This window comes from Triturus cristatus, chromosome 1_2 (assembly GCF_964204655.1).
Source record: "Triturus cristatus chromosome 1_2, aTriCri1.1, whole genome shotgun sequence".
In the NCBI taxonomy this organism is placed as follows: Eukaryota; Metazoa; Chordata; class Amphibia; order Caudata; family Salamandridae; genus Triturus; species Triturus cristatus.
In genome coordinates, this window is record NC_140580.1 from 309,528,549 (window position 1) to 309,543,415 (window position 14,867).

The 14,867-nt window shown below is 46.2% G+C and overlaps 1 protein-coding gene across 1 annotated transcript in view; it reads right to left on the bottom strand.

Moving 5' to 3' along the window:
• Positions 1-1,076: 1,076 nt before the first annotated feature.
• Positions 1,077-14,867, bottom strand: part of LOC146867228 (uncharacterized) — an 85,729-nt gene continuing 71,938 nt past the window's right edge. Inside the window, exon 3 of the mRNA XM_085620399.1 lies at positions 1,077-1,244. Coding sequence (XP_085476525.1) covers positions 1,077-1,244 — 168 coding nt within the window. The remainder of the gene's footprint in view (positions 1,245-14,867) is intronic.

The window sequence follows — 14,867 nt, forward strand, 5'->3', positions numbered from 1 at the left end:
TCTAAAGATTTGATCGATGGTAGAGATATTTTCTTCTGAAACCTGCTTGGTTTGGACTTAGGACTTCATGCTCCTCCATCCACACATGAAGGCAATCGAGGAGGATCCTTGCAAACAGTTTCTGGGTGACAACGATCAAACTGATCGGCCTATAGTTGGTCGGCAGTAGAGGTGAACCCTTTTTAAAAACTGGAAAGATTTCTGCCCTGGCCCAAGTTTGTAGTATCGCCATACCTCTCAAAATAGCATTAAATATTACCCATAGGTAGGGTCCCCATATTTTTGGTTCTGCCCGTAATAGGTCCCCTGGTAACTTGTCTAATCCCAGAGTTTTGCCGAGAGGAAGCTTCCTTATAGCATTTAAAACTTGTGTCAGAGTGATCCCATGTGCCTCTTCATAGACAGTCTCTAAGATTATTAAGGATGTTTCATTCTTTGGGTCTGAGACGTCCTCAGTGGTGTATAGAGCCTGGAAATGGGTCTTCCATACAGCCGCTGCAATGTTAGGCTCTAAGGCTGGCTTTCCTTCACTACTATCTGTACACACCATTGGCCAGAACGCCTTCATGTCCCTGTTAGATAGGGCGATTTTTAGGGTGTCCCATCTTTCTAGCTCCCAGCTCTTCTTTGCTTGTTGGATGGTATCTCGGTAGAGCATCCTCATTTTTTTAATTAGATGCCTGTCCTTGAGTTTGATGGCATCTAGCAAGGCTCTCTTGGCCTTATGGCAGGCGTCATTAAACCAGGATTGTTTGGCAACCTTTTTCGCCTTAGAAGATACCCTAGGATAGAATATGTTGGTTAGACTGGTTGTCAGTTCTGCATGCAATGTTGCTATTCTATCAATGTTTTGGAGAGAGTCCATTGTCGTGGTAGTCTCCCCCAATTATGATAAGGGCGAAATAGTTAAAGAGTATAGTGTGGCGAGCTTGTCAGATGGCTGCTCGATTGTCCCCCATCTTATTCTTCTTCTATTGTTAGAGAGTATTAAACTACTTACTACAGGGGTGCCGCTAGCCGTGGGATTTTGAAGATCTCACGCCCCCCAAACCATAATGAAGAGTCAGATTCAGAGCTCACTGACATTTCCGAGAAGCCGGTGACCCCGCAGGGTAGCCCAAGTGCATAAAGAACAAGCAGATTAAGAGCCCATTGTAGCTGGGCCCTGTGAACTCCGAAGAATACAAGCCATTTTGGAGATTTGGCAACTCCGTCTCCATGGTCAAGGCGTTGTGGTCGTTGTCCTGTTGCGGCAGGATGGAGGAATCAACAACCCTTCACCATAATCTGGTCTCCACTAGAATGTAGTCCAACAGGGAGGATTGCCCAGTTCTGTTGAAAGTTAGCTTCCCTGGTTTATCTGATTTAGTGCGGCCATTACACGCTCTCAGGGAGTGGGTCAGTGTTACTGCATTAATCTGGAGTGCCAACGGGGTCCAGGCCTTTATCGGTGGGATTTAAGGGTCAGGGATTAACCATGGCTGATTCTCCTTGCTGAGAAATGTGTCAGTAGGAACAGCAAGGGGCTCAAATTGGCAATTAAAATCACCCCGATAACCAGCCTTATATTCGTGGGGACTGTAGCAATAAAGGTGTTCAGTTGGTTGATGGTTAGGGATTCATGGCTGTGGCTTACGGGACGGGAATAGAGGTTAATAAAGGCTGTTTTCAAACTAGAAGAGAAGGTGAGTACAGTGCACTGAATGTCATTGGATAGGGGATTCAGCTGCTCCACTGTACAGCCCAGGTGTGTAGTGACCCAAGTACATAAACCCCCTGAAGATCTACCTCTTCCCTCCGAAATGGTCAGTACATTGAAAGATGCATACCAGATCCTTGCGATGGCATCCCTTGCCTACGTTTCCTGGAACATGCACACGTCATATTTCTCCACGAAAAGCCCCCATTCTGGGCAGTGCAGTTTGCTTTTTAGGCCGGAAATGTTCCAGGATAAAACCCTCAGCTTGGTGTCTGGGTTAGAGTTGTCAAAAGGGGCATCATGCATGTAGGAGTTAGGGAATTGGGAATCCTCCTGCTAGACCAAGGGAAGTACTTCTACTACTTCCGAGGGGAGACCTCACCTAGTGTACTAAAGATTGGGGGGGGGGGTGCTGCCACTTGAATTCCAGGCGTCTCTGCCCAAGTCCCATATACACCATTGGACACCTATGGTAAGTCTATCCCAATCCCGTAGCATGTGATCTGACTCAGCTGGCCGCTGTTGTACTCCCCTATGTCTCTTCCAGACTGCCGGCACCAAGATCCAGGGACTGGGCCGTCTTTCATCACATGTCAGTCCACCTCTTCTAGGGCCCCAAATCTATTTGTTACTGGAATGTAAAATAGCAGGGGTCGAGGGGATGGCCCGCCATTAGGTGTTCTAAAGACCATTTACCTCGGACACTGGCTTTATGGGCCCTAGGTTGGCTATGACAGTGGGAATAGAAATAGTCCAATGTGTAAGCCCTAACCCCTGTAGGTGGTTCCTGGGGGCAGGAATTCTGGCCTGCTAGGGTGTGGACAATCAGGAGATTACTAAAGGTAATTACTACGCAGTCCCCTTGCGTTGTATTTTGTCTCGTACCCACCCAGCCAACTCTACAAACCTTTAGGATCTCCCCTGCCCTGTCATAAGGGAACTGCCTGTGCCTAGCCAGCCAGAAAAGGCATTTGTTTCTGAGGTCTAACTGCGTTTCCTTCTGGCTGTTGGTAATCTCAGATACTCCTGTCAGTATAATGACAGACAGAAGTGAGGCTGGGGGTAGATTTGTAGTGGGGAAAGTCACTGCTTCATGCCTTCTCCCTGTGCCCTTGTCAAGGTCCACCCCTTCTCTGCTTTCCCTGGGCCCTATTCCCGTCGAACTATTTTCATTCAAGCTCCTCTTATGGGAAGCTGGGTTGTGATTCCCTTTCTCATTGATAAAACTCCTGGGGCCGGTAACAGTCCTAGGGACTTGGGCCTTCTGGACACCTGGCCTTTCTGAATGGGTCAAAGTGGTTTTTGCTGTCTGGTTGCTATGGTCTTCTGCCCTACTGGGACCCGGAGGCACATTGGGGAGTACATCCCTTGGGGAGCCGTGCTTGCCAGGGGAGGTTGGACCTGCACTATCTGTCTGGGAGCTACAGTCTTTCCCCTCCCTATAGATTGGGGATTACTGATTGTAGTGTTTGTGTGCCTATTATGCCCCATTAAAGGTGTGGTTGAGTAGCTGAGAAAGTTCTTCCTTCACAATGGCTCTCAGTTGGCTCTGTAGGTCTGCTATCAGGTTCCGCACCCAAAATGGACAATCAGCATCTGTCCAAGGGTTGGGAAAGGGTCCTGCTGTTCCCTCAGTGCTAGCTAGCTCATCAACACTAGGTGTTGGCTAAATGTTTTTCTTTCTTTTGGTGCCTGACCTGTTTCCTAGTTTACGCTTCCCATTCTTTGGTATACTGGTAATAGTTCCACCTTTGCGAGTTACTGGCTTCGGTGGAACTTCTTGGGGTGGAGATGGATAGGACTCTGTTGCCCTGGATGTGAGCTCTATTGACCTGGATGTAGACACAGGTGTGACAGCTTTGAAGGTGGATGGCTCATACACCGGACAGAAGATGTCTGGGGTTAGTGGCAAACAGCTCTCGGTCAACTCTATTTTGGTAGTTACCACCCCTATAGCCCTCTGAAGAATCCTATCAATTGAGGTTGGTGGCATTGGGGAGGAATTCATCACTTGGGGATGAGGTGGGTGTTTGGCTAAGCAAGCGCGCTTTCCCATTTTTAAAACCAGTCAGAACTAAGATGCAGCCTCTCCACTAGAATCAACCAGGTAGCACCTGGATGAAGTTAAAACAAATAGAAACTATAAAAACAAGAGCAGGGAGGTAGGATACAATCAGTTGGCACATTGAACGGAAAAAAAGAAAAATGCTAAAAAATTGAATGGGCAATAGATGAAAAAAGTCTCAGGTACTTCCCGAACTGGTACAGTGCATAGGTATTTTAGACGATTGTTCAAATGAGTCACAAGGGTACACTTTCCCGGTTCCCTTACCAGCTCCTGCCAGTAGAATGCTGTAGTCCCTGCTGTGGTTGGGCTGGTTGGGACTTGCGGTCCCACCAGGGTGAGTGACAGTCAAAAAGGAGACAGAGGAAGGCAGATGGTGCACCGTGGGACTAGAATCCCACCAACGTGTTGTTGACTGCAGATGGATGCCCCCAATGAAAGTACAAGCAGCGTCCCGCATCCCACACTGCGGGGGTGAGGCAGTGCTTTTGTGTGCAGTTGAAGCACCTCCCCATCACCTGCGGTAGCGGTAGAGCCTCGCAAAGCATTATGCATTATGTAGTTTTTCAAAGAGTTTATATGTCCTTTCAAATAAAAAAGGAGACATATGTTAGTTTTTATTGTTAATGATTTTATTTGAACACATGTATTTATTTTTTAGTTCACAGTTAAATTGTTTTTTTTAGTTTTGTCATACAATTTCTGACATTAATAAAAACATGATTCTGACATTTTAATATTATTCAGCATTTATTATAGAGTATAGTGAATTGTTAACATTTAATTTTCATGTACAAAATACAAAATATATTTTTACATACTTTTTTTAACAGTTTTGAAAAATGATAAATTTTCTGAAGTATAGTCATGTAATAGTAAAGTAAATATATTTTTATTTCTTTAATTATAAACAGGGGCGGAAAACGTTCATTTAGTTACTCCTCGCGACCGTCATTATACAATGGGCAAAGATAGCCCATTTTCCATCCGTCGCAGAGTTTCCAGATACGCCAGATTTTTCGTTCCGCAACGGTGCCGGAGGGAACCAATAGAGAAAGACCACAGTTCAGAATGACGTTCCGGCCACCAGACAAATCACGATGCGTCAACCAGCCCATCAGAATGCTGCGGAAAAACCATCTATTTGGAGATGGCGGAAGCACAACTGTGGAAATAGAAACCCGAGTTCGAGACACCTCCACATGTTCCTGGCCAGCATGGATCCTGCTCTACAATCCCTTCCGCTGCTGTACCTGATCCACTACCAGCAGATAAGACGCCGTCGCGGTCAATACCGCAGGTATGTCAAAAACATATCCCCACATACAACCCCTGCACAACAACAACAACAACACACAACTGTCACGGTGAAATACGTGTCTTGTCTACAACATACAACCTGGTGGAGACAGGAACATAGCCCATAGTCCAATTAAACATGTCTTGCACGTAACAAATTAACACCTCTGAATCGGGGTCACCCATCCTCCTAGAAATGATTGCAACTAGCCCAGTCGTGTCGGTCATTTAACCGCAGCGGTGAATCCACAGTAAAACCAGCCCACAATGTAGTAGGAGTCCAGGACATTGTCCCAGACAAGCAAGACACACATCACAACATCCACACCACATGCATTGTAAAAGAAGCACCACTCAGCACAACATATCTGCAGCAAGAAGTCATGTGCTGGGACACTGTCTGTAGTGACATCTCATTAGGATCATCAGCAATTGTATAGTAACATAAGTTTGGGTTGAGGCAAGAGTCCCTCTAAAATGACAATAGTCATCATTGCACCCAAATAAGGGTCAGTCCAAATACAATTCCGAACAGAGGAGGGCAGAGCAAGCAGGGTGTGTATGTGTATTTCACAGTAGTCCATCAAGGTGTTGGAATGAGTCAGTGAGCCAAGGTAGATGACACATCATATTAGACACCACTACCACATAATCACTGATCACCACAGCCCCCAAGCAGACATTGATAGGCTCATCACATACAATGGCAAACCATATCACCCAATGATAGTCCATACCATGCAACACAGTAAGAAATTCCTGACTCAAAAAACAAACTCAAAGTAAGCACCACTGTGCATTTGACTCACAAGTGCACTGCTGCAATAAATGACACCATGTGTGTATGTCCATTACATCAACAACACTGACTTCACTGCCAACTCACCATTACCCTACCTCAACAAAGGTAGCACCAACTACAAAGTAGTGAATGAATGCCAAAGTGACAGGAAGAGTCTATATTGACAGCAGGAAACTCTGACCTAAGACTCATGACAACCCTCTTCCTCCTCACACCTGCCTTCCACTCATGTGAATTAAAGTGAGTAAATGAAGAAATGAAGAGTCACTGTGCAGATTAAAAACCTTGGAACTGTTCACACTGCATGTCAAGTCTGCCAACACTTAAACGTAGCCTCATACACATACCATAAGTCAGCAGCATTGTATCATAATACGTAAACTAGCCTAAAGTGGAGTACAAAGTGCAGGAAAAGCATTTAGAAAATACTGTTACCATTTGTACATGACATGCAAGAGGTACCACATATCACACTACACTTAGGCCATCAAATCATACATGGGTGGTACAGTGATTGAAATTGAACGAAAGTAACATCTGTGCAATATCCCTGTGAAATAGCAATGCATGCAATGCATTGGCCCAGAATGATATGAACTGTCATAAGCATAACAGTGACCAGCCCCTCATCTGTGTCAACTAGCTTGACATGTGTATGCCACCAGCACAAAACTCATGGCTCACGCTGACACTCCCTGACTGTCAAACCCAAGTATGACCTTCACACATACCCCTCATCTACCCATCTCCCACCTTCACTACTTAACACCTGTGAGAAGCACAGATAAAGGTGAAAATAAGGTTGTGTGAGTTCCCTGATAACCAATGCCACACCCTGGTGTGTATCTACAATTGTCAGAATCCCACTCAGGGATGTCTGATCCAATGCTGATCCCAAACCGATTGCCGAACACATGTAACACAAACCACATCAAAAGAAGTCCAACAAGCTTAGCCATGTGCAGCCAAACAGTGGATAAGCAATGTGATCCCAGACAGCACCCGAATAGATAACATTTCTACTCTGGCCAACTGCACAGACACCATCATCCAAACCAATCAAAAAATACATGAACAAATATCAATCATAAACACAGTGTGCAACCATACAAATCTGCAAACACTGACATAGATACTCGACCAGTTACAAAGTGAACATGGTGTCAATGTGTCGCACAAGCATTCAGATGCACAATCCTGACAAGTGACTGTTCGAATATAGGAGGCCATAGCACAATTGTGCACCCAAAACAAGCTAATGAACAAGACTCCACATTGCCGCATGTGACATTCATACAAGAAATGCACACTACAAATTGCACACACATCTGAATGCATTCAAATACACAAACTCCTCACAAACAATGTCATGCTAAAAAAACATTACAGACACATGGACCTGTCAGTAGAAAGAGCCAACACAGGATACAGACTGTATCCCTCAACAACAAATACATAACATCCACATACAAAAACTTAACCATAAACATAACAAACTCAGCTGGACATCAGGGGGACTCACACCTGGCAAGGACAATGCATCATCCACTGACAGGAGTGCATGCACAGTAAGCAGTGTGTGAACACCACCAAAACCAGTATCACACATATCTGAGTGCTCCACCATGAACATCAACATCACAAATCATCACAGCACACAGATCACATCACACTCAGGTTGGGTAGAAGTATCTCAGCAAACAGATACACACTTTTGCTATCACCTACTACTGCACAACTCAGGAACACATGGATGCATGGATCATGACTAGAGGACTATGCTGGAAAATCCTCTGCACTTTTCATGAGCAACCATGACTGCAATCAAGTAGAAAATAGCACATAACAAATTGTGAGACAGTCTTGAGGGGCACATCGGTTCTGGACACAGATCATCCTCCCACAGTATAGTGTCATACTATGAAGTGGTGGGGAGGGTCAAACACTGACAAGGCATGGGGTGGAAGATATAATACTGAAGTGGTGTGTACATTAGTATTGGACAGGTGAGGAGTGTACAGAGCAAAAACACATAGAGGAGTAACTCACAATGTGTATGCACAAAGTGGTCATAATAAAGTGTAAAATGACATTAAAGTATGTAAAAAGTCACTTACAATGTTTATTTGCCTGAGCCAGTCAGCACAGTGAGCACAAACGTAAGCAAGAGCCATGGCTGATCATAAACCCACAACACAGGCATTGCAGTGACACACTCTGCATACTCACAAATGACGTTGACAACAAGTAGGTGTGCCCCAGGACTGCAAGGTCATACCGACACACTGCACATTGCTCAACAAACAACTCCAACATGTACCCAGAATCTACAGCAGGTGCCTGATCATGTAAACAAACAGGCACTCATCTACTGGATCATACATGTGTGCAAGTGTCATGTTCAAGGGCACATACACATCAAAACTTCAGCTAATGACAGGACAATCACACTGTATGACTACTCAAGTGCACACATTCTAATTTACCCATGTGGCTATACAAGATGACTACACATCTACACTGCTGTGTCCACATCAAGATAGATTCCACAGATATGATGGACCCTGTCTACCCCGCAAGTTATCATTTGAATAGAATTCTCTGCTGTTGTGGTGCATCCAAATATGACATGTGTACAAAACTAGAGACCAGACAATAGAATAATTAGGACAAGAGTAGACCATCACAGACAAGCATCACAAGCATCATTGCACCCTAATGCCTCTGAGTCAAGAAACACAAAAATGTGGCTGGAACCTCTGGCAACCTCTGCAGAAGAATATCAAGCCGATGCCAAAGTGAATGTTGCATACAGAGCATGTAACAGATGAACATTTACACATACATTGCACTGCATCATAAGCAAGGGCAGCAACAAAGCTCAGAACATAAGTAACAGCATTTTTTACATAATCTCTGTTTTGGCATCAAAAGTGCAAAACATCATGGCCATTGGCCAGTCCAAATTTCAAGTCCGCACATGTGTGCATGAAAACTTGCACAATATGTAACACAGTCCACTGACATGGAATCACCACAGGATAGGGGCCTCAAATGGGCAGTCCAGGCACCGCTCAGAGAGGAATGGGGTGGGAAGTTGAACTGGGAGGGGGATGATTGGCTGGGCTAGTCGGAGGACTGGACCTGGGAGGGAGAGAACTGGCTGAGGTAGAGGGATCCGTGGATGTGGAAGCCTGAGGGCTGCTTGGACGGGTGGAGTAGTGGATCAGGGAGGTGGAGACATGCTGTGTGGAGGCTCAGTGGCTGATGGTGAATGTGTAGGGCGGGGTCTCAATTGTTTTGGGATCCGATATCCCACAAGTGTCTTGCCACAAGTGAAAAGTGAGGTGTCACCAACAGCCTCCCTCTTTCCCGAAAATGTATCAGGTGGTGGTGGCTCTTCCCATGGGGATTTTCTGGTACGCTGGGGGTGGGCTTGCCTTTTCCCCTGCATCTCCTGTTGAGGAGATAAACACCCCACTTTGCTCTCCCGTCTATGCTTCACAGGGGTATAGGTGGGAGTCAAAGTTTTGTGTGATACTGCCTTCTGAATGTGTTTAGGCTTAGTTGTGGCAGACACCAGGTTCACTGAAGACAAGGCAAGTGTTGGTGTGTCTTTGGGATCAGGTGTGGGATGGGAGTGCCCTTGGATGGTGATGAATCGGAGGAATGTAATGTGGATACATGCTTTTTGGCCTTATGTCCCTGAGTGTCCTGTGATGGGCTTTTTGTTTTGAGGTCATGTGTGCTCTTTGTGTTCTGTGGAGATGGTGTATGTTGTCTGCTTCGCTTAGAGTGCTGGTTTTGTCTGCTGTGTATGGATGACTGGGTGCCTGAGGGCTCTGGTGTGTGTGTACTCTGGTCAGGTGGGGGCACTGGGAGTGTGGTTGTGGAAGGGACAGGAGCTGGACTGGGAGCTTCAGACTGCTGAATGGCTGCCGTCACTGTGGAGGACAAAGACTGGACAGTTCGATGTAGGCCAGCCACGTTCGAATGAATGCCCTCCATGAACGCAACAACGTGTGACAACTTGTTGCCATGATCCTGGAGGGCATTCAGGAGAGCAGTCTGACCCACACACAGCTGTGCTCAAAATGTCTATGACCTCTACACTGAGGGCAGCAGGGAAGACAGGGGAAGCAGTGCCTGGGGGAAGGAGACTATACCCTTCTTAGGGCTGCGGGCACAGATTGCACTTTGGGGAGCATCCGGGAAGATGCAGATCTTGAACTTCCTGTGCCCGCCAACATCGAGGAGACACCACTGGACTGGGAAGATGTGGAGGTTGGTGTTTCCAGGCGGGAATCCTCCAGGGCACTCCTGTCCCTCTCCGAGGCGCTGGTCCCCTCAGTGTTACTGAACTCCTGTGTACCAGTCTTGCCAGTAACTTCCCCAACGGTGTTGGGCCCCTCTCCTTCCCTGCTCTCGGTAGATGTTGCAAGAGACAGAGACATATGTTCAGTATAGTGCCATACTCACAAACATTATATGCAATACAAACACAAATACTTTGACTGTAATGCCCACATTTAACTACTCCAGGTACTTTCAGCATATGACAAATTTGTGCAATCATCAGCTGATGCATGGAAACATGCTGAGTTGATAGTCATGCTCCATGTTGTGTTGACACAGCCAAATAGCTATGTATGTCCCTGCATTTAAACATCACATACAATTGTCTGTAGGCACATCTATGTGCCTGTAGGTAAGGTAGCTACACATCCAAATATGTTGTCTCAGTCACATTTGAAGTATATTTCACTATACTACACCACAGATACAAAGTAAAATATATCCATTTGCAAGTGATATTACCTCCTTAAATACACTATGTTTGGCACTAAAGCACAACTACAGTTGTACATTGGTTGTACATTGGTGTCAGCTGTGTAGATGTACCAATTTCTTTGAAGTGCACAGCACACATCTCTAAATGCAGCACACTAACATGATGTTCTGCTGTTCACTGCCAGTTGATGTCTCTGACACTCACACTGCAGCATATGTCCCTTTGGTCACATATTTTTGGTTAATGAAGTGCAATAATCCCCATGTAACAATGTAGTCACATAGACAATGCACAATAGCATGAGAATGGCAATGTAATGCAAGTCCTTCATGTGTTGTGACAGGCCTTTATTGATCCAAGGCATGATAGTGCCTTCTGTAGATGAAGTTGTGAGTGGCCTCCATTAGGACAGCTAATGTGTGACAATACCTAGGGTCTGACATATGACATCCCTATGTTGAGCTGACTGATGACATTGATGACACATCTATGTGCCAAAAAATCAATCACTGTTTAAAAGCAGTAGCCACAACTTCACCATGCACTGATGCACATGGACACCCCTCCACAATGCACAGATACTGAGGACTGACACTCTGGGTAGCATTTGCTTCTGTTCATCTATCAAATTACAGTAAAACACCTCAGTCACATCACAATTTGGCTTACCCACTGATCACATCCAACCATGTTAAGCCCTAGTGCCTAAACAATCTCACAATAGCCTAGTTCTGTAACATTGCATTTACATTTCTAAACATCCCAGTCATGTTGCCATGTGCACAATTGGCAAATGCAAATAAGCCAATGCATCACTGCAATCGTCACCACCTACCCCTTCAGCACCTGTGTGCACTTGCTGTCACTGTGGCAGGAAATAACATCTTGTGGTGCCATGCTGCTGATATTTGGCTAATCTTTTTTGCAACAATGCTCTCATCTCAATCATTGTGAAAAACCCAACCCATGGGACAGGTGTGTCCTCTTCCAACTCACTGCTCCTAAGTCCACATTTGTGCATTGATGTAGCCACTTACACATCATCACATGAGCACACTATTGTGATAGCCTCACAACACACAAGCCTGACAAGTGTACTGGGCTACGCACTTCACACAAATCTTTTTCATGTGTAGGAAGGTATCATTTCAGACAACATCCACAAAATGTGAGATGAAAACATGTCAAGCTGACTTGCTATGACAACGTTCATGGTTTTACCACATGAGCAACTAAATGTTGGACACCTGCAGACCCTCTGCACTCAACACTGAGGATCTTTAGGAGCCATTGCATCACTCCAGAGATATCACAGAGCTCCGCACTTGCTCCGGTCTGGGATTCAGGCTAGGCCTGGGCGGTGAACTTTGCTCCGTTCGCAGAGTTTGCGGAGTTTTCTGCACTCTGCAGAGCTTGCGGGGTGCAGAAAACTCTGCTTCGCAATGTGCTGCAGAGTTTTTTCCCGTTTGCGATCGAGAACGGTAAGTTCGCGATCGCAAATGGCAAGTTTGCGAGCACGAGCTGCCGCTCGGGTAGAATTTTGACCCGAGCTGCAGGAATACCAGCACAAACTGCAGTTCGCACTGCACTCCGCTACTCGTGGAACTTCGATTCGTTTTTTTGTAACTTAGCAAAGTTCCGCTTAGCAAAACTCCGCGAACTATGCCCAGGCCTAATTCAGGCAGTCACTCATGCGCAAAGTCACACTTAGCACAATAATAACCCCCAACTGGCTGCTGGTGGGCCCTTAAACGTCCATCCAGCTCTGGCTGTGTTACTGCCAGTATGCGGGTCATTAGTGGTGTCAGGCTCCTGCGCACCAACCTGCCACTTCGAGGGACCAGCCCCAGTGTCATTTCAGCAACGTTTTTGCTGAGCCGGCAGATGTGATCCCACCTCTTGTGGCAGTGTGTATGGCATCGGTTTGAGATACCCAGGGACCGCACCTTGGGGGCAATGGCCCTCTATATGGCCTTACGTTGATGGACCTTTAGCTGTATGCATGGGAGACAAGAAGAGGAATATTTGTAACACTGTGTTGTGTACCACTGTGTGACAGCACAGGAGCATGTAAACACATAACACACAGATACATCAATGGACAGCAGAGCCCATACACCATGTCACATAGTACACTTTGAGCAAGCCATATCATTGCAATGTATACATATATGATGATGGACACACTGCATGCCCACCTCATACACATGCAGAGTGCCAGCACAGAAAGCAATTGGAAAAGGTGCCTCATCTATGATGCACTATGCGAGTGAGCATGGCATAGGATACACTGTGAATGATGGGTAGTGGTCAGACTCACTGTATCTTACACACACACCCCTTAATGTCCTTGACAATTTCATATCTACACGTGTCATGGAGGTCACATTTAGGTAACTGATCTTACATTCACACACTCTTGTCACAAGGTGTAGGCCTGTCTTGTGCACTCCTCAGGCCTATGATATCTCCTTCAAAAATAGGATGGTGGCCAACACATATGTGTATCAAAGTCATTTTAGTGATGGGCCCTCGAAACATTGTGCATTCACTGGGCAGGCCTGAGGGCTTATCACTGCCTAAACACGTGGACCAGATGCATGTACAATCACATGCATGTACAATCAAAATGGTGGAACAGTGCATAGACATGCAAGACTCTACACATTATGGAATCAAAAGAAGGATGACATGTCCATCATACATTTAGAAAATGTTTCCGAGGTGATTTTGCACAAATAGTGATAGATCCAGGCCTTGTACTGCTGTGCATGATACGCACATCTCCATAGGGTGAATTTGAAAGCAGTACACACATTATTCACTACCCTCTGGCCAATCTACATTGCACATGTCACAAATGGGCATATGAGCACTTAATGAACTATGACATTACATGGCACAGGGAATGTGTGTTCAGAGTTTGAGAGTCTCAAATCAGTAGTGTAACTGTATAACTGCTAAACTACAGTATGTCCTTTACATCATTGCATGCAGTCAGGGATCTGTGGAAATAAGGCTATACACCCCTTTGAGGTGAAGTCATCATGCTAGGCAGTGTCTCACACATTTACATTACATTACCCAGTCTCAGACCAACATGTGTGATTTTTGGCTTCAAATGAGCTTCACCAGTGTCTATGTTGCCATCCTACCCACATACTCAAGTGCAATAAATTCTAGGTATGGACCATGCTGTTGGCAAAATATTAATGCATGAACATTGGCTTGCACTCACAGACACATACTACTGTACAGCAACATCATGTGAGCATACTGAGTACTCTCAAACCTGTATTCATACACTTACCAGTACCTCTTGAGCAACATATAGCCAGCCGTACTGGCCAAGGACCTCGTCCACCAGGACCTCAAGCTCCTCTGTGGTGAAGGGACGGGCCCTAATGTTCTCTGTTCGAGCCATGACTGGGTCCAGAGTAGAGGTACAGAAGCAGTTGGTGTATATGAATTGCAGGCAGCAGTGTCTGAATGCAAGTGACAAGTGCGGCTATTCATAAACATTTATAGGCCCCTAGGGTTGTTTCAGGGGTATTCTGCTGATGCAATTGGTCTGCCTGCTTTCAATTGTGTCCAATGCCTATGACCGCAGTGGCGGTGCACGCCTACCGCGAGTTTCAAACATGTATTGCACTACCACAATGGTGGCTCCCATTGGCTGCAATTACATTCGCATAGGCGGTGTCACACCGCGGGGGCCAGGTGGTCTCTACCGCAATCCGGCATCTTTCAATTGTGACCAATGCCTGTGACCGCAGTGGTGGTGCACGGCTACTGCACCTATGGACACATTCAATCAGTAACATTTATAGAGCGCGCTACTCACCCGCGAGGGTCTCAAGGCGCTGGGGGGGAGGGGGGGTGCCGCTACTGCTCGAAAAGCCAGGTCTTGAGGTGCCTCCTGAAGGAGAGATGGTCCTGCGTCATTCGTAGGTGGGTGGGGAGGGAGTTCCACGTTTTGGCCGCCAGGTAGGAGAATGATCTTCCTCCGGTGGTGGTTCTGCGAATCCGTGGGACCGTGGCAAGGGCGAGGCTGGCGGAGCGAAGCTGGCGGGTAGGTGTGTAGAACGTGAGGCGGGTGTTGAGGTATTCGGGGCCCATGTCGTAGAGAGCCTTGTGTGCGTGGGTGAGGAGTCTGAAGGTGATCCTCTTGCTGACGGGGAGCCAGTGCAGGTCTCTTAGGTGGGTCGAG